The 19,637-nt window shown below is 29.1% G+C and overlaps 5 protein-coding genes across 5 annotated transcripts; 3 read left to right on the top strand and 2 right to left on the bottom strand.

Moving 5' to 3' along the window:
• Positions 1-626: 626 nt before the first annotated feature.
• Tsp_06633 (60S ribosomal protein L23a) lies at positions 627-1,754 on the bottom strand. The gene is made up of 6 exons (XM_003378589.1): positions 1,730-1,754; positions 1,514-1,675; positions 1,124-1,283; positions 890-1,066; positions 696-765; positions 627-641 (listed from the first exon to the last, which is right to left on the bottom strand). Exons 1-6 carry the CDS (start codon positions 1,752-1,754, stop codon positions 627-629), a joined length of 609 nt encoding a protein of 202 aa, XP_003378637.1.
• A 1,431-nt stretch (positions 1,755-3,185) lies between these two features.
• On the top strand, positions 3,186-5,858 carry Tsp_06634 (conserved hypothetical protein). Its single transcript, XM_003378588.1, has 6 exons — positions 3,186-3,460; positions 3,579-3,950; positions 4,068-4,215; positions 5,513-5,612; positions 5,666-5,733; positions 5,805-5,858. The coding sequence occupies exons 1-6, from the start codon at positions 3,186-3,188 to the stop codon at positions 5,856-5,858; spliced, it is 1,017 nt and encodes a 338-aa protein (XP_003378636.1).
• A 7,105-nt stretch (positions 5,859-12,963) lies between these two features.
• Positions 12,964-16,069, top strand: Tsp_06635 (TWiK family of potassium channels protein 7). The gene is made up of 6 exons (XM_003378587.1): positions 12,964-13,110; positions 13,952-14,059; positions 14,131-14,395; positions 14,448-14,611; positions 15,201-15,455; positions 15,944-16,069. Exons 1-6 carry the CDS (start codon positions 12,964-12,966, stop codon positions 16,067-16,069), a joined length of 1,065 nt encoding a protein of 354 aa, XP_003378635.1.
• Positions 16,070-16,403: 334 nt separating this feature from the next.
• Positions 16,404-16,887, top strand: Tsp_06636 (conserved hypothetical protein). Its single transcript, XM_003378586.1, has 2 exons — positions 16,404-16,727; positions 16,780-16,887. The coding sequence occupies exons 1-2, from the start codon at positions 16,404-16,406 to the stop codon at positions 16,885-16,887; spliced, it is 432 nt and encodes a 143-aa protein (XP_003378634.1).
• A 755-nt stretch (positions 16,888-17,642) lies between these two features.
• Positions 17,643-19,437, bottom strand: Tsp_06637 (EB module family protein). The gene is made up of 4 exons (XM_003378585.1): positions 19,223-19,437; positions 19,052-19,185; positions 17,867-17,976; positions 17,643-17,783 (listed from the first exon to the last, which is right to left on the bottom strand). Exons 1-4 carry the CDS (start codon positions 19,435-19,437, stop codon positions 17,643-17,645), a joined length of 600 nt encoding a protein of 199 aa, XP_003378633.1.
• Between the last annotated feature and the right edge of the window lie 200 nt (positions 19,438-19,637).

Below are 19,637 nucleotides of genomic sequence, written 5' to 3'. Positions count from 1 at the left end.
TTAGCCCATTCCTAGATTTTCTCATTCCTGCGGAACAGTTTATGCAAATATGCAAGTTTATTTTAAAGTGAAGTAATAGAATCCCTCAAATTAACTCAGGTTTAGAAGCCCAACTTGAACACTGCGAGTAGATTTCTATTACATTGATTGAATTAATAATGAAAAGGAAATCTGAATGTGCTGCTTTAGAAAAAGAATAAACAAATCAATCAGTTTTTGAAATTCGTTGTCTACATAAAAATCATTTTTCTCACATTATGCAAAATGTGTTCTTGTTCAAAAATATTTTTCATCACAAAGTAATACTTATACTGAAATTGCAATAAAAGAACAACGAAAACAAATAAAAAATAACGAAAAATATGTTAATTTCATTTTATCCAATAAGACAAACTTGAGTTTCATAAATATACTGTACATGGGAACTTCATCAAGCTTTTAAAATTTTCAATGAATTTGCATTTTAAAAAATATATCAATTTGGACTGTTTTGCGCTAATGATAGTTTCTTTAAGAAATAACTTTGCAATTTGGCAAAAATAGCCACATATTAAACAAGCAGAATAATAATTCTTTGTAAATTTTTATTATCAAACATGTTCTCAATTTTTCAGCGTTTCTCACAATTATATTATTCCAATCTAAAAAGTATTTTATATGAAAAATATTATCAATGCTTACAAACAAATTAATACCTGATTTGCTGTATCCAGTGCATCATAATCAGAAGTAAGGCGAACGTATGCTTTCTTCTGTCCATCGGGTCTAAAAATACGTTCAGCTATTTATAGAAAATATATAACAATTATAAAATAATTATATGTACAACTTATTCATATTCTGTTATACGGAGATCGCTTAAAAAGTTAACAATGAAAAAAATTTTTACCTTATCAACGTGTTCACTTTCAGTGTTTCTACATTGTACAGTTTTTTCAAAGCAGCTTTAATCATTGGCTTGCTAGCCATCAAATGAACAATAAAAACAAGCGTGTTGTTATCTTCTATCTTTTTCATAGCAGATTCAGTTGTAACTGGATGTTTAATAATTGCAAAATGATCCAACCTGGCAGCAAAATTTAGTTATTAAATTTTAAATTTGAAGGAAACAAACACATCTAACTTGTTTCTCTTAAAAGAACTCCTGCGAGGATATTTAGGTCTTCTGGGAAGTCGAAGTGTCGAAGGTCTCCGGAAATGTACAGACGTTCGAATTTTGCGACGTTTCGTCGGATAATTTCCTTTTACCACTCGCCGTTTAACTGCCACAGCCTTAGCAACAGCTGTAAAAGAAAATAATTTTAACTTTTATGTAATTAAATATTTTTATCAATTAACCTCAAAAAACAAAAGAATCAAAACTGTAAAACAGACAGTTTAACTATCAGTCCATTCTCATTTTTACAAAACAAATGCATGATGCTATTGACGTTGTGCACCAAATGATTTTCCAAACAAAAAAATGCTTCAGAAATTCATATTTGAATTAACAGAAAAAAAACAAAACACTGACCTTTCGCATCCTTCGGGCCTTGAGTTTTACCCTTAACTAACTTCTTCTCCTTTACGTCTTTCTTTGTTTGTGGCAATTTTTTCTGCAATTCTTTCTTTGTTGGCTTATCAGATGATTTGCTTTTCGACTGTTTCTTTTCCTTTGACTTAACCGGCTCCGGTGCTAACCAATATACTTATTGAATAACTTTTGTAACATCACACAAAAATAACATACCATTAGTTTGCTTCTTAGGACCCATTTCACGATTTCAACTAAAATAAACGTCCAGCATTATATCACATTTGTCAAATTCTGATTCCTGTTCTTAAAGAAAGAAGAAACATGCTAATCTATTATATTAGGAATGCTAATTAGATGAATTTAAAATTCAATATTCGATGGAAAAATTACAACTCTATTGTGAAAAAGAATGCTTCCAATAAAATTACTACAAATAAATAATATCAAATTTTCTACTGTACTTAAAATTATTGTAGATGAGTTGGATATAAACATAAGACCCGATTCTAAACATTCAAGTACAAATAATTTCTTACGGTAATTTTCTTTGAAGATTTTCACTTAATTTAAAAAGGCAACTTGATTTTAATAAATAAATTATAATATTGAAATTTAACTTGTCAAGTATTTTCAAATGCTTAAAATATTTTGATTTACATTTATTCATACTGTAGTTATGGATTTATTTTTCATAACACCTTCTCGTGCATATATATACATATATATATATTTATAGTTGCGAATTTTATTCGATATAATTTTTTAAATTTTATTGTTGTTTAATTTATAATTTAGCGAGGCAGCAACTTCTCGTTAAAGCTTGATTGAAATTAACAGAAGTAACAACTTGAATATTAAACTGCATTATTGAATTATTGAATTTAAACTTGAACTGCATTATTATGGAATATTAACTTGCATTACGTTTTTTAATAGCTTGTTAATGCACATAAATTTCACTTCTGTTTGGTCACCAGTCTAATTTTTTGTAATGCAATCCTGAGGGTTTTTAACCATTTGCATTGTACATTATTTAAATATCAGTTCGTTTCATCACGAAGTTTAATATACATACATATAAATCTTTAAACAAAGCAAATTTTATTATATATCAGTAATATTCATGACGTCATATAGCTAGTTTGGAAGATGCTCAATATGTACTTGAATACATCTTATGGTATTGCATATACAGAACATCTTTTAGAAATTGCTTAGCTACTAACTTAGAAATTGTTAGTTTAATGTCATTTGAATTAGGGAAATGTAATCGTTGATAATATATATAAAACATTTTAAAGTGGGTTTTAATTAAATAAATTTTTTTATTTTCGAATGATTCTTCAAATTAACAATTTTAATTCTTGAATTCATTGAGAATGAAATATATGTATAGAATAAAATGAAAACATTAAAAAAAAGTTTTATCTTTACCATTTTATTATTGTTTCGCATTTATGAAGCATTTGGAATTTGTGTCAGATAAGAATAGAGGTACTTATAAATAATGGTATTCTACACTTTAATCTTGCAGTTCTATTCAAAACTAGAAATATATCTTGTGTGTATGTATACACATACGCAAGGTACACGTATAAATAAGTATATACATTCTTTTTTAATTTTCTTAACATGATGAGTAATATTTTTCTAGAAATTGATCTTATTTATGAGCTCAAAAGGTAACATGCCAAAAATTGAAAATCGTTATCTTCGACTACTGTTGAATATTGAATATGAAAAAGGAAATTCTTTGTTTTATAATCGAAAAATACTTTACGGACTGGATTTGGTTGAGTCAAGCACTGCGTCAGATATCATATTTGATCTGAATGGAAAGATGGATTTTGGAAATGTTGATGTGAAATTACTTTCCAATAATTATGAAATACTACCGTGGTTACCAACCTGGGTATTCAAGGACGGTGACGAGATCACTGTCAGGTAAGAATTTATAATTTGATATAATCCTTTCGAAATGTGACAGACCCAAGCAATCGTGAACAAGGCACTTTACAGAATGCATTAGAAAGCATAAAGTTTTTATTAATTACAATTATAGAGTATTGTCCACGTCTGAAAATCCCAGTAAATCTTCAAATAAAATAACGATGCAAGAAAAAAATACCTCCAACATTTACACTGTTACCTCAGACATGACAGCGAATGATGAAATTAGCCAAATTGCAGAAGAATTTGTGACGGTTGAAAATGAAATACAGAAGAAGCAAAATTTTGAAGGCAGTGGATTGAAGAAGCACAAAAAGAAGAAAAAGCATCGTTTGATTGAACAATTAGAAAGTGAAGCTATTGAGCAGCCAAGCATGAATGAAATTCTGGAAAGAAGCAGAAGTCGAAAGAAAAAAGAAAAAAGAATTAAGAAAAAATCAAAAAAACTAGAGAGAGAAGCTGAAAATGCGAGCAGAGATGTTGAGTAAGTTCGCTATTTGGTATTTCATTTGTTTTTCTTTTGTATTGCATCTTACGTCACAGTGTTACCTTTTCTGTAGTATTTTTAATATTTAATATTGAAAGTTATACTTGGTACTAGGGAAAATGTATCAGATATGGAAATAGCAGTGATATCTGCTGCTGAAGAAAATCTTGAAAGCGAAAACACGCGTTCATCAAATAATGCACGTTCATCAGATTTGTTCACCTCACGCTGTTTATCTTATAACGAATTTGGCAGAAAGAAGGTTTGTGTTTCAAAAAATTTTTGAATCCTTTTCTTTATTGTACTTTTAATTCATTACATTTTTGAATTATCGTTAATGTTTGTTAAGATAAGATTTTCTTATGCGATTGATAATAATCTTGATAATATATGGTTGTCATGATCATGATTTTCTAAAAGAAAAATTATTACAATTGAAGATTTAACTAGCTGAACATAATCAGCGTTAAATTTTCAATTCAATTATATATGTATATATATATATATATATTTATTTAGTTAGTTATTTTAAAGCAGAATATTTTGAATACACAGCGGTGTTAAATAATACATTATAGAAGTACTATTTGTGTGTCTGTGTGTGTGAATTGAACCGATATTATTGTAGCCCTGCATTTTGACAGTTTACGACACAGCCACAACTTTGAATTTTAAAGTTCCAATGTCATACAATGGAAAAAGAGAAATTGGGCATCGAGGTTGCTTTAATCAATGCTTCTTGTTGCAAAGAATTGCCTAGAGTGAAGCCATTTGTTTCGTTTTTCTTTTTCAGTATTCTCTTTTGAATGATTATAGACTTTGGACTAAAAACATTATTTTCATAAAAACTATTTCATGTTGGATCAAATTGTAATAAAAAATATTATTTCAAATTTCAGCTTACACACCCACACCCATATATGTATATATATATATTTATTTATAGGCTTTGCGAACAAATGTTTCCTTAATGTAAAGTTTTCCAAGTATTTATGAGATTAAAAAATGGATACATTAGAAACATTTTTTTAGAAAGTATTTTAACATGAAGTATGTGAATTGTCCTTTTAGAAATGCTTCCGTTGTGAAACTTATTATTTTAACTCTTATAGCATTGTAGGTAAAGAAATTTCGAAAACAGATAATCCTTTACATTCTTTCTCTCTACTATATTTGACTATTTTGCCGTTCTGTTATTAGAATAATAATAAATAATTTGCTGAAGGAGGAGAAAATTCATTTATCAATTTTTATTTAAAATAATAGTTCATTGTCCACATATTCGTAAGTATCATATCTTTTTTTAGAATACATAGTATGAAAAACTGGCATTTTATTTTCTTTTATTTTATTTTTCAATTGTGGATGATTGGTTTGTGGTACTTTTTAATTAAAGGTAAGATTAGCTGAAGAAAGCAGAAATGATGTGAATGGTATGAACAAAAAAATTGAAGATCCATTGAACTTAAAGCATGATATGAAAATTTCTTTCAAAGTATGTATGATGCATTGCCTTGTTCAGTGATGAGTGTGCGAAAATTGATAGAATAGAATTTCAGATCCAAGAGTTGGATGATGATTTTAAACCTCAGTTATCTGATTGGAAAACAGCGACTGTACTTCATTATAATCCAGTTTCTGAAGTAGTAACTTTAAAAGGTAGTCAATTTCAAATTTAAATATCAGTCTTTTGCAATTGTCGGAATATTCAGGTTATAAAGAACGAACTCCTGCCAAATTTGCATTACTTACTGATGACAGTGATGATGACAATGATGCGGTGCGTCATACATTGATTTTTTTTAATTGTTTTAATTTGTATGAATTTACTTGAAAGTAGTGTATTTTCAGGTTAATTCAATTCCGTGGAGTTTTCTTGTTGAACCCCAAATCATTGAAGTCTGAATTTCTGTGTTTATACGACCAAATTATGGGTGTACGTTTTAATTGAAAAATATTAAAAAAAACTTTTATCCTTTAAAATTTAACATAACTTTACACTGTAAAATTTTGTTTTTATTTCTTTAACGTAATTTTTTAAATAAATTTTTGCATACATGAGTTGTCAACATGTTTTGAAAAACAATTATGAATAAAATATTCTGTTTTTCTGAGAGGTGTAATTTTACTTTTCATAATATTTGCATTGTATTCTACATGGAATAGTCATTCTAATATGCATACAGAAAGTAATTTTTATTTTTAAATATGTTCTCCAATAAATGGATCATCTGAATAATTGAAGATTTATAACCAAGCACGTATTTTTACAGTTTAGATACTCTTCTGCTTCTTCTTTTTCTTTGAACGCAAAAAGCATCAATCTTTTAGTAAAAAAATGACAAAAATTGTTGATTCACACAAAACATTTTTACAATTATTTCATCAAAAAAACGAAAATGGCAGGCAGATGATATGAAGCATGGGTGGTGGCTTATAATATGGTGCATTTTCCTTTCTCAGCCCATGGATTTGACTTTTTGTCAATGTTATCAACCAGTGGGTCATTGGGCTGATTTTCTTCTACGAAATTTCTCAGTCTAAAATTTCATATTCATTTATAATTTTGAAACGTTAAACTTATGACTGGATTTAATTATAACGTTTACACATTTCAAAATTTTACAAAACATCTTTAATGTTAAATGGAAATTTTATAAATGTTTTTAACATTTCAATTTATCATATCAAAAACAAGTGCAATGATAATCAGTATGATAAATTTATGAATTCTCTATTTCATCTGCAAAACAATATCACGTCTTATGGCAACTCTTCATAACGTTCAGATTTAGGCAACTGGAGAGAGTGTATGGCAATCAAATTACAGCTTTACCAATTTGTATGATAATTGAATATTTGAAATTACATTATAGCATCCAAGGCAAACAGCAACAATTTTAAGAAATTGCTTTCTAATGATAAAATGACCAATAGCATTAACGTCGTGTTATGGGAAAAATCAAAACTACTACATGAGATTCGTTTACCTTTTTTAAATTTTTTCAAAAATAATAATAAATGAAATCAAATACTAAGCAGTTTCTTTGCTTAGCATGTTGATATATTTTTGAGTATTTGAACAGTGAGATATTGATATTAATTTCGACTTAATTTTACTATTAATTCTTGCCCATTTATAAACTCATTTTACATTCTCAAAAAAACATTCCTTTTACGTAATTATGAAACACGACCACCTAAGATGAAAAATAAAAAAAACATAATAAGGAAATTCTTCAGATTATAATTACAATTTTGTTATCACAAGCTGCCAGCCAGCATTATACTATCAGAAAAGCTGTATATATTGATTTTTGATATCTTGAAAAAGACGGAAATGAGTTGATCGATCAATGGGTAGACTCAATTTTACCACGGACATAATTATGATTCATGATGATGATTAGCTTCAAGCTGAGAGGAAGAAGAAATACTCTGAACGTGAACAGAAGATGCATGTTGAAGAAATGGAAAGGCCGGTCTTATACAAGAACAGATCGATTAGCATTATTCCATCTTGCCAATGTGATATAATGTTCACAAACAGACTGATGCGTTTCCAACTGTACTTCACCTCTATCCAAATTTGAAACACAGCAAGACTAATTAATATAACTTAAGCTGGTGCAGTAATTTTCAATTTTGAAAATTTCCAATTTTTTCCAATTTTTTCCTCAAAAAATGGAATGTTTCATTATGTTTTTTTGAATTTTCTTTTTTATTGGTTAGATATATGAGACAAATCTGTTACAGATGAGATTTATAAGATCATTAGCAGCTGGTGTCACCCCTTTTTTAGAACAGATGTCTAATTGATTACCCAAAGGGCTTAAATCGATCACGTTGACAGGGTCAAAAATGCCTATTGCTACTATTTACTCACAGGCAATTATATTCAGTTTTGCTTCTTTTTGAAGAAAAAAGCTTATCTTTTCTTCTTCTTCGACCATTTCTTTACAAACTATTCGGTAAATTCATTTTTAAATTATACATAAATTGAACGATACAAAAAATTATTAATTATAATTCTATGCGTTTGTAAAAGAAATGATGCAAATGATCCATTTTCTTCTTTTTCTCTTGGTCAAAAGATACATAAGCAAAAGTGCAAATAACTTTCGAACTGTACACCTAATATGCATAATTTTTAAAATTACAACACCAAGTCAAGCATTGTTGTAGGTAATACAAAATCAAAAGAATTCATTCTTTGATAATAATCAACACTAAGAGGTCCCTTAGGATTAATGCCAACAGTGCAATTTTGCTCTGCTTTTTAAATTGACCAAATTACCATATGACTCTTCTTAAAAATGAGAATAAAGCCTATTGACGTGGTTTTTTAGTGAATCAATTAACGGCAATTGTCATTTCCCATTCATGAAATTGGAAGCCATGCAAAGGTTTGCAGACAATTCAAAAATATTCTTGAAATAGTTGCTAGTGATCGTTTTCCATACATCTGATGCGGAAAAGGAAAAGATGTTTAAGATGCGGATCCACTTTTAAACGTATCGATCGAAGACAAAAGTTCACGATTGCTATCCAAGCTTAATGACTGCAATGACAAACAAGTTTGAATCGAAACTATCAAGACGCTGAAGAGTGGCGACAAGCAGGCAAGCTGAGATGGGAGTTGACATGCCATGAAATTGTTTTGCCTCCAGAAATGTATGTATCCAACAACTTGGCATAAATTCCGTTATAATTCAACGAAGAAGAAATTTTTCTGTAGATGAACATTAATTTTCAATATACGCCCCTCCTTATTTAAGCTTCTTGAACTTTTATATCTTGTAGACAATAATTTATACACCGAAAAAAAGCTTTTAATTGTAATCTCATATGATTAGATATATCATACGAAATTCGTTTTCCGTGTTACATGAAATTCTTATTTTTATTTACATGCGTGATAAAATGGTTTGTTATGATATGTTAATGCTAACGATTCAGCAGAAACTGCTAACGTAAATTAAAAAACAAAAGATCATTTATTCAGAAATAGAATGCTTTTACTTATTTATATCGTGATATATGAACAATGAACTGTGCATAAATAAGCACGAAACTGTTCTGAAATCTTTTGATAAATTTTGACACTTTAAAATTTATATTCATAATAACAACAGAATTTCTGAATAAATTATTTATTTTTGTGTGAAAAGATTTCATTTTTTATTTACTAAAGTCATTTACATCTCTAGTAATTCACAGTTATTACATATATACATATTGAATTTCTTTTTAAAAAATAAATATTAGTTTTCTTTTCCTAAATTGTCGTCCTGTTTCAAATTGTACATTAAATTAACATTATATCAGCAGAGAAAAAAGTCCACTACAAAAAGGAAATCTTATTCAGATGAACAGTAAGCAGTATTTGAAAAACAAAAGTTTTTAAGAATGCATGCCATGTTTGTTAGCTGTTTGTATACATTTCAGTTAGCCGATGATTTATGCCGATGATACTGCTCGCTATAAAAAGATTTTACGCGCTAATCACTGCCGCTTAATTGCAGCTTAAGTGATTTTAAATAAAAATTGTTGTTCAGATTATAATAATCAATAATAATACTGAAAAAAAACAAATAAATAAATAGTAGAGCAAAAAATCGTAATATGCTAATATAAGTGAATGATTGCAATTGTAAATTTTTTTTTCATTATAAAGTTTGTCTATTATGAAAATTAATTATCATCAAATGGAAAAAAATTTGAAAAGAGAAGAGAAGAAAAAGGGCTGCTTACTCGGCAGCGGAGACAGACACGCATATGCGGTGCATTTTTAGTTGCCGGCGAAGGCTGTCGACCAAACGCTGCAGTTCTGCTTTGTCCATCACTGAATAATGCTATCAATCCGGCTAACCATGGTAACAGTCAAGACGTCGTTTAAACTGGTGTCGCAGATTCACCAATAGCTGAACGCCAGCTGGCTTATGCAGACGCCCGGGCAGATCTACAATAATCAATGATCAGTCCGATCAGACGTTGATGCTTCATTGCCTCGGCTCAAGCATTTTGTAGCTTAATTAATCGCAGCTTAGCGACGCAGTAGCATCATCAGTGCAAGCATACTTGTTCGCTTTCAAGCCGCAACCGAGGAGCATCGTAAACTGACATCAACAACAAACATTCAAAAAATAACAAAAGTTAAGCAATTTTGAATCTTAATCTTCACTTGATTGTGCTCAATTAAGCTTTTAATAATTTTACAACAATATTAAAATTTAAGATAAAATCATGAAAACAACACAAAACTCAAGCTGCATGATGAAAATAAACAAACAAAAACATATAAAATGGTTTTACATTTAAAATTTATTTTTCCAACAAACAAACAAACAAATAAAGCAATAACGTATTTTCAACGTAATCATGCACAATATCTACATATCAACTTGAAATACTGCTCGCGCAAGAACAGATTATGGTAAACACATTTCAAACAATTGATGACATAATTCGCTTCCAATAGCTTCAACTATCAACTATATTGTAGCATTCATTAGTGGAAATTTTTATTTTCATTTCTGATTTTCATTATGTCACATCGGCAGTTTTATTTTATTGATTCAGTTACAAAGCAATTAAAACGAATCACAGAATCTGACCATTAAACACCACTGCAAACCGCTTTCTTGTTGAAATTAAAAATTTATTATTTACTGGTCATTTTTCAACTTGACAAATAATTAAACTAAACAAATATTAATAAATGTTGATGAAACAATATTTCAAGAAGCCATATATTATTTTATTTATAATAAGTTACTCTGCAGAGCAAATACAAAAATTTCGAAAAATCATTTAAACACACAATTTAATATTGCTTTTGCTTTTTCTGAATTAATTTCTTTCAACATCTTAATTTTATTAAAAATTCAAAATAATTGCTTATTTTTTTTATTGTTCGATAAAGTTTTATTGTAAATAAATGTCAACTTTATTTCCTTCTACAATTACTAATTCTTTACTGTAAAAAAGGTATTTAAATTTGAATACACTTTTGTGGCATTATTTTATTTGCTTGCTAAAAAATAACTTTGAAAAAAGATCAAAGATTAAAAATCAAAATTTGCACTTAATTTTTGGTGGATGAATAATTCCATGTGTCACACTGAAAATTAATTTTAAACATTTTAATTATTACTCAAATTAAAATTATCTTTCAAATCAATTTAAAACATGCAAAAGATTACATTAAAATAATTGAAGATGTAAACAGACATCCTACAAATGGCAAAAGCAGATGAATTGAACATAAATTAAATGTTCACTGCTTAATGATCAATTGGAAAGGCTTTCGTGTTCTTCTTCATTTTGCAATTTACTTTCATTTATAACATGCAAAAAAATTCTTTTAAAATATGTGCTTTCCTTTGTTAAATTATAAATAATATTTTAAATTTAATTTCAATTTTATTACACGTCTTATTATTTATTTAAAATTTCATTATACAGTATGTCACAACTGTATTTCAATAATTTAATTAGAAAATTAGTTCTTTAACTTAGTAATAACATTTCAAAAAGTAATCGAAATCTCTTCACTGAACCTCAGTAATAGTATCTACACTTATTACATTTTATTATCATTTTTTAAAATCATTGAAACAATTCAGTCAAAGAAATAAAACAAACATAAATTCTTAAATGTTCTTGTCCTTAATCGTATCTTATCTTATCATTTTTACTGATGATATATTTATATCTGCGCAACTGAAAAAAATCTTCTTTGAATCATCATTAAAATATTTATTTAATAAAAAAATCAAACGTATTTCCTTCCTGTATATTTTATGTCATTATATTTACATGTATAATAGAAGTTTCAAATATTGTTAAACATTCTTAAATTTCAGTTTCGCAAAACTTTTTTTTAATGAACCAAAATATACACTAATGCTTTTTCGTGTTGCAAAATGCTTGAACCTGATTGTTGGGAGTGATTTCCATATTTCGAGTTATAAAATAGCAATGAAGAATGCTGAAAACAATATAATCAAATTATAATAATATAATGCTTATATCGCTTAAATCATTCCATCTCTAAAAGAAACGCCCCAGTTCAAACCTGTTCAGAAACTTCTTAAGCATCATTATTGAAAAGAGTATACTTTCAAGAACAGGCAAAGCTTTATTGAAATAGCATGCTAGCTTTTTAAAAGTTTCGTGTTAATTTTGATGAAAAGCACAACAAATTTTAAAAACATTTCTAATATCTTGATTAGGAGCAAAGGTGCGCAAAAAAAACCAACATATTCAAATCTTAAAACATTTTGAATAAAAAAATTTTAATTTTGAAGAGATCTAAATTGTTAAACGATGCTTCAAGTTCAAAATATAATAATCACTTGAGTTAGCAACGTCTGGTTGACTAAGTTTAGCTCAGTTTATTGTTTCTAATATTGTCAGTTATTAGTTTTGCTAAATAATACGAATAAGAGTAAGAATAGAATTTCAGATTTACCTTGTTGTTAGCTTTGAATTTTGCTGTAGAGAAAGAATGAATTAGCGTGTAAGCAAAGCGTCAGAGAAAGAAGCAATGTGGCAATAATGAAAGCGTGTTTTGATAGTTTTTAATGTTTAAAAATAAAAAAATAAAATCAAAAAAAGAAAAGCGACAATGCAACACTATTTGCAGAGCAAAACAATAAATCACGACAAAGAAGTGTTTGCAGCTTGGAAACTGCTGACGCACTGATCCAGTGAAAAGCACGTCAGCAAAATGCCGTTTGTCAACTTACGACTGCTAACTGGTGTATGCATATAGAGGCTATAAGCGTAACTGGTGCCACTAGTTGCCGTAGGCAGCTAATTAAGCTTTCATTTGCGTTTGCTTTATAATAACTGGATGCAAAAGAAGAAACGCGATTGCAATTCGTATCAAATGGCACATTAAAAGTAGAAAATGCTTTGAATAGCAATTGAAGATTGAAAAGTATAATTCAACCAATATGATTGTTATTATTCTAAAGCCGATCACTTGAAGTCGGCAGTCGTCATGCTTAGCAAGTCCGGAGCAATGTTAAAATCACACGGTTATCAGGATCAAAGCCGTTCCAACGAGGAAGGTCAGAGATTAATTGGAATGGAAATGAACCCAGTAGATGAAGATGATGATGTTTCCTGCGGGAAACGATGTGGACGAGTAAGTTTCTTTTTTTAATATCAAACAAATTGCACTTTTAAAACTTTAATGAATACAAATATATAAATTCAATGAAACTCACTTCTTCATGCGTCAAAACTGCTGATGCACTACACTTGAACAGCACTTAATGCTTATTAAGTGCATGTGCATAAATAACTATTAAAATCTTTTGCAGCCAATTATTTTTCATTTTGAAGACTTGTTTTCAATTTTCTTTTCTGAAGCTTTAAAAGCTTCTTTTACAACAGATGATGAATGTATAAAAATATGACAGAATTTAAATATGAAATTTGATTTTAAAAAAACTTTAACGTTATGTAATGTGGAACATATAACCGTGAACATTGGCCTTTTTGTACCACTGTTATTTTCTATTATTACTTTTATTAACATTAGCATTAAGAATTTAACATGTAGTCGTCTTCGATTGATTAAATATTTTTTATTAAAATTATCAACCAAAAAATATTACAAAAGGAGATTTTTGCTTATATTTCTGGCAACATGAAGTAGAACATTAATTTCGTTATTCATATACGAATTTGTTATTTTATTTAAAAAGATTGGTTTCTGTACTGTGAAATATTTTAAAAATCATTGCAAATTACTTCACTTAATTTTCCTCATAGTGCAGTTAATAACATATTTTCAATGCTATATTTATTCTAATGCATTTATAAAATTGTTTCATAAAAATATTTAAATGTATTGTTGTTAAGTTTAAAATTTTAATTGTTATGTTATGAAACTTTACTTTTTGATTTTATTTTTTGACTGAATTTAAAAATTGCTTTTATTGCATATAATTTATAAATAAAAATATTATATTATTTTCTAGATACTGAAAATAGCTCTACCTCATGTAGGTCTTGTTGCTTTGCTCACCATTTATACCGTTTGCGGGGGCGGTATATTTCACCTTATTGAATTGTCCCATGAATTGCAGGTGATGCTTGCTTTGATTTAAAATTTTGACAATTTTCATCACTTAATATTTATCATAACTAAGAATTTTAGGTTCGAAGCAATAGTCTGAAACTGATTTCACAGACAAAAACCCGCTTCTTAGAAAATATGTGGAATCTCAGTCAAGCTGAAGGTATGACAAGCGAACAATGGCAAATGCAGGCTATGGATAGCATTAAAAGTCTGGAAATTGTATTATACGAAGCTTACGAAGAGCAATACATCACAATTAACGATATTCTAAACAAAACACATCGTACGATTTGGACTTTTCCACAGGCAATATTTTTTGCTACAACAGTGATTACTACTATTGGTAAATTAATTTTTAACTATCTATTTATCCGCATTTATTGATATTTCTTTAGGTTATGGAAACATGGTACCAAAAACAGTATCCGGCCGAGTACTTTGCATTGTGTTTGGCATCTTTGGAATACCACTTCTGTTAATTACCATTGCAGATATTGGAAAATTTCTTTCTGATTTAATAACGTTTCTATATCGCCAGTTCAGGACATTAAAAGCAAAAGTAAGAACTTAGCAAATAATGTTGCATATTTTTTGAATTATTATTTGCCATTGAGAAAAATGAATTTAATAAAAAAACACTACCCTATGACATTTGGAGCATCATGACTTACTTGCTTGACCACAACTTGCAAAGATTCATCGCAAAAAACTATTCATTGACCAAGTTTTAATATGCAGAACAAATTTTCAGTTAAGCACAAAATATAAAATAATTGAATTACAAATCTTTTGAAAGATATGTTTATAGAATTAGAATTTTAAAAAGAATGCTTTCGAACATTTGAATTAAAATTGTGTAATTTTAAAAATTAACTATGTTTTAATACAATTCTTATAGATTTTGTTAATGATTAAACGATAGTTTATGTTCAGTTGTTTGCACTCGCATGTAAATTAAATTCTAAAAAAGTCGTATTGTTAAAAATTTTACAATTCTATGACATAATGTAGCAAGTAATTTGATGAAATATTTTATTTAATTTGTAAAGAAATTGAAGTAATTCAGTATTGTTGTCACACAATATATTTGGCATTGCATTGCAAATTTGAAGTGAATTAAATTTTAATTAGCATTTCTCTGTTTATAGCTTGGAAAGCATTCTCGAAATTTTACATTTTGTGGGAAAAAAATTTCAATAAATGAAGATGCGAAACACTCAGAATTGGATAACATATCAGAGCAGACTTCAGAATCCGGTGACGTCCATTTACCAGTTGTAATGGCAATGGTTGTTCTCATCTCTTATACGGCATTCGGAGGACTTTTATTTCAAATGCTTGAAGGCTGGGGCTATTTTGAAGCGTTCTACTTTTGTTTTATTACCATGGCAACAATAGGTAAGGTTTGCTTTTTTCAGTGATTTAAAGCAAATTCTTATTTATTTACATATACTGTTCTGTATGCGAATTGTATATATCAGTGGTTCTCAAAGTGTGGGCCGCTTAAAATATTAAAGTATGGGAGTAGACTTTATTTTTGTTAAGAGAGTTTTACTAATCGAATATTGTTGGGTGAACAAGTAAGCTGTGATTCAGTTACTGATGACTTGAGAATCACTATTTCTGTCCAGTTTCTCACAGCACGCAGATGTTGTCCGTACCGGCATATCCACAAAAGAAAATTGAGAATTAACCGATTTGTCTGAAGATTTTTTGTTTAAAGTCAGTTTTGATCGTAAAACATAGTACAGTTTTGACTATTAGTTTAAAACACATATACAACTTTTTCCACCGCCGCATTAAAAGTGCTGCTTCATTTTACTACTTTCTACTTGTACGAAATTGGATTTTTAGCATTGAATGGAATTAAAAGCAAAAATTTAGAAATAAGCTACAATCATCCAACATCTTGCGACTAGAACCAACACGTGTTAGTGCGGACTTCGAAGAAGTCATCAGCCAAAAGAGAAAACAAGCCCACTGTTCGCATACACCTCATTATGCATTTGACAAATAAACTTATACGTTTTAATTAGGCGTGTTCATTAAAAAATTTAAAGTATTAAACTAATATTTTTTATTTAACCCCTCTTGTCTTTTAAAATATGCATTGCAAGCAGGTGGGTCGCAAAAAATTACCGTTTTCGAAACTGGGTCGCAGCCCAGAGAAGTTTGAGAACCCCTGGTATATATAACAATTTATCAGTAAATTAGTTTAGAATTAGAATATCTGTAAAATGCATTAGATGTTAAAAGCTACAATTTTAGGTTTTGGTGATATCGTCCCATCTGAACAAGTTTATTTATTTTTTACAATAATATATATAGTAGTTGGTTTGGCTTTGACAACCATGTGTATTGATTTGGCTGGCTCAGAATATATTACAAAGCTTCATTATTTTGGACAAAAAATTGAAACCGCTCGAGATGCATTTGGTGGTGCGGTTGTCAGTGGTTTGCATGCTGGTGAGCAAATTTTCAAGCACAGTGCTTTTATTCGCACTGCAGGCGGTCGTTTGATACAAATCAGCGATGCAATGCTGCTTAATACCAAGCAAGCAACTGCGTTACGTCAAAAGTATGGTCTACCGGATGATTATGATTTTTCCGTTGTCAGCAGTCCTTTAATTACTGATGATGGCACACTAATTACTAATAACATGCTTTTTGCTCCTGTCAGTCCTGAAGTGCTTAAAGTAGCAAAAACACATATAAAAATACGTCCAGAAGAAATTCGTGAATCAGATGCTTTTGTATTGCAAAACAGGACATTCAATCGGCCATTCGACGGTGGACTGTATAAACGAGGCTCAGTTAGAAGCAGCCGGTCACTAGGCAAACGATCAAGAAAACGCCAGTGGCTTAAACAAGACAAATATAAATTTTTTTTAATTGCACCATTCATCTTAAAAGAGTCCTGCGTATGAGCTGCACTTCTTGTCTCTTCTACCTTATCCCGGTGACACATCACATGCAAAACACCGCATCACTTACTTATTTGTTTGTTTTCATTTTCTAGAAGTTGCTATATTTTTAAAGATTTGCTCAATGCTCAAGTTGTGTTTTTCAACAAGATACTAAAAATAGGATTTTTTGATAAGCAGCTCTTATTATAATGAATCGAACTAATTTATTATTTTGTTTTTTTGCATAAAAAGTCAGTTGTATTTGAAATAACAAGTTTTATTATTACTGTTTAGATCAATTTCTATATCAGCTGTTAAAAATAGCATATATATATATATATATGATAAGAGAATCGACATCTTTGATACAAGTTGAAGTAAATAGACAAGAAATTTTTATTTTGTGCAGAGCATTATGTAAATGAAAATCATTTATGCTTCAAAATACCTGGGGAAGCATAAGAAAAAGTGCTTTTTTAATATATCAGTGAACAAACGAAAGTTTGTGTGCTTTGTTTTTTCTGATAAATGCGCATGATAAAACACAGATTTTATTTAAAAGGAACAGTTGACAAAAATAAAAGATTTACAATAATAAAATGATGAAAAATAACTCTAGACTACTGCACTAATAATATTGTATCAATGGAGTTAGTGAAATAATAATTCTTAAGCAATTATTAATTAACCAAACATGCCGAATGGAGGTAGCACGCAAACGCCACCGCTTGGTATTAGACCTGGTAAGCACCTGCATATACCACCTAAACACATTGATCCACCGACGCATTCCGTCAATGGATTGCAAAATTGGCCTGGTTTGGCCTGAAAAAATGCATATTTTATTCAAAATTAAAGTGATTTAAATCGAGTTGTTATTTTAACAATTAGAATCAATTTCAACAAACCTGCACAAATCGATTTGGAATGCAAACACCATTATAACGCGCGAAACCACTTGGACAAGAGTACATATAATATGATCTTGCTATCAGAGGGTTGAATAAATATCCACCATCTGAAATATCAGTTTATATTTTAAAAAATTTTTTATAAATTCATTATGCTTTTCTTTTAAACTTATTAATCCCACTGTTATATTAAATGCCAAGCATTATATCATCTAAATTCTTGTATTGTATAATTGTATTTTTGCTTAGAATTTAATTTAATTTAATGACATGAAACAATGGCCTTATTATTGTAATATTTTCAGTTTAAATTTAATTTTATTTTTTAACGTGAAAAATGCAAGCACGTACAAATTTATTATTGTGCTATTAAATGCTACACTGCCATTGTTATTCAATTACTAATGCATCAGTTCAGTGTCCTGAAATTTATCCGAAAATAAAATTCAGTCCAGCATAATTTTATTAATAATTAAACTTTTCATTTGCCTCATCATGTATAAAATATTTTATAAATTATTTTAAGCTTTGTTTACAACTCTGACAACAATAAAAAATCAAATCAAATACAAAAACGTAAATGAAGGTAACGGAAGGATACAGATTTGAAATATTTCAAAATAAATAATTTACAACAATTTTTCAAGCAAAAAATGTACAATAAATGATACTGTGAATAAGTGTAAATTTTAAATTACACTATACGAACTATACGAACTATACGCGTTTCTCTTAAATAGGAACACATTGCCCAGATTATTCTGCATAAAAATCACAATCATATGCATTTGTGAGCTTTGCTTGAACTAAATTATTTAAACAATGAATTTGGATTTTCCATTTACATACAATTTCAAGTTTGAATATTCATATGCAGTGCATCATTTTTATAACAAGTAGGTAAGTAACTGATTGATGTTAATAACTATTCTAAAATGTATTTTTATGAAAATTGTTAAATGATCAAATGAATGAATGAATGAATAAATAAATATATATATATTCAGCTGTGCATACATATAAATTTACTTATATTTATATTTATGCATAAATAGAGCTTTTAAATATGAATAAAATTTTAAGAGTAACGTTTAGTGACGATAATTAATCAATTATCAACTGTTTAAATTTTGGTAAATATATTTTATAGGATAATAAATGTAAAAATTGCATCATGCTTACATTGGGTCGATGATAATTGGATGAGAACGAAGAAAAGGGTAAAAAAGGGAGCCACTTTTATCATTGTAAAAATGGATAGAGCGTCGTCCTGGTTGTCGTAAGTATACGAGATAATGTGAAAGAATTTCTTGCACCTCGACGTGTTGGTGTTTACCAACAATCGAAGGCTACCTTTCCACTTCCCTCCTCTTGGCAAACAAAGTTGCGCATGATTTTAAACTGGATCCCTTGAACAAATCACTCGACACTTCTTGATTGCCGAGAAATGCATCACCGACCACACAACAGCTAGTGATTGTGATGCATGCTTGTTTGTAAAAGCAGCTCATTAACAGAAATAGAAAGTATTCAGTGGACAGTTTACAACTGTGGCAAGTTGCACGCATGCTTTACGAAAAGCATGCATGCACAGCTGTTGTTGAACTGGTGAGATGCGTGAAAAGTTTTCACGTTCAAAAATAATACAACGCAATTTATGAAAATTGCCCATAACGCGAACCAATTAAAAATAATTTTCCTTCCAATCGAAATTTTCCATTGTTCAATTCCACTGCTTGCATTGATGATGAAGAAAATGGATCGGAAA

This window comes from Trichinella spiralis, assembly GCF_000181795.1.
Source record: "Trichinella spiralis strain ISS 195 chromosome Unknown Scfld4, whole genome shotgun sequence".
In the NCBI taxonomy this organism is placed as follows: domain Eukaryota; kingdom Metazoa; phylum Nematoda; class Enoplea; order Trichinellida; family Trichinellidae; genus Trichinella; species Trichinella spiralis.
Note: the sequence above shows the minus strand (reverse complement) of the source record. Positions and strands in the feature narration are given on the sequence as shown.

Excerpts from the sequence above, each read along its gene's own strand:
- Tsp_06635 (XM_003378587.1), top strand. The coding sequence starts at position 12,964 with ATGCTTAGCAAGTCCGGAGCAATGTTAAAATCACACGGTTATCAGGAT. Across the intron at positions 14,060-14,130 it reads AATTGTCCCATGAATTGCAG|GTTCGAAGCAATAGTCTGAA; the intron begins GTGATGCTTGCT and ends TAAGAATTTTAG. Across the intron at positions 14,612-15,200 it reads TCAGGACATTAAAAGCAAAA|CTTGGAAAGCATTCTCGAAA; the intron begins GTAAGAACTTAG and ends CTCTGTTTATAG.
- Tsp_06636 (XM_003378586.1), top strand. The coding sequence starts at position 16,404 with ATGTGTATTGATTTGGCTGGCTCAGAATATATTACAAAGCTTCATTAT. Across the intron at positions 16,728-16,779 it reads ATAACATGCTTTTTGCTCCT|AAGAAATTCGTGAATCAGAT; the intron begins GTCAGTCCTGAA and ends AAATACGTCCAG.
- Tsp_06637 (XM_003378585.1), bottom strand. The coding sequence starts at position 19,437 with ATGCGTGCAACTTGCCACAGTTGTAAACTGTCCACTGAATACTTTCTA. Across the intron at positions 17,977-19,051 it reads CCAATTATCATCGACCCAAT|ATGGTGGATATTTATTCAAC; the intron begins GTAAGCATGATG and ends CTGATATTTCAG. Across the intron at positions 17,784-17,866 it reads TTCCAAATCGATTTGTGCAG|GCCAAACCAGGCCAATTTTG; the intron begins GTTTGTTGAAAT and ends GCATTTTTTCAG.
- Tsp_06634 (XM_003378588.1), top strand. The coding sequence starts at position 3,186 with ATGAGCTCAAAAGGTAACATGCCAAAAATTGAAAATCGTTATCTTCGA. Across the intron at positions 3,461-3,578 it reads GGTGACGAGATCACTGTCAG|AGTATTGTCCACGTCTGAAA; the intron begins GTAAGAATTTAT and ends TTACAATTATAG. Across the intron at positions 4,216-5,512 it reads ACGAATTTGGCAGAAAGAAG|ATCCAAGAGTTGGATGATGA; the intron begins GTTTGTGTTTCA and ends ATAGAATTTCAG.
- Tsp_06633 (XM_003378589.1), bottom strand. The coding sequence starts at position 1,754 with ATGGGTCCTAAGAAGCAAACTAATG. Across the intron at positions 1,676-1,729 it reads TCCTAAGAAGCAAACTAATG|CACCGGAGCCGGTTAAGTCA; the intron begins GTATGTTATTTT and ends TATATTGGTTAG. Across the intron at positions 1,284-1,513 it reads AGGCCCGAAGGATGCGAAAG|CTGTTGCTAAGGCTGTGGCA; the intron begins GTCAGTGTTTTG and ends TTTCTTTTACAG.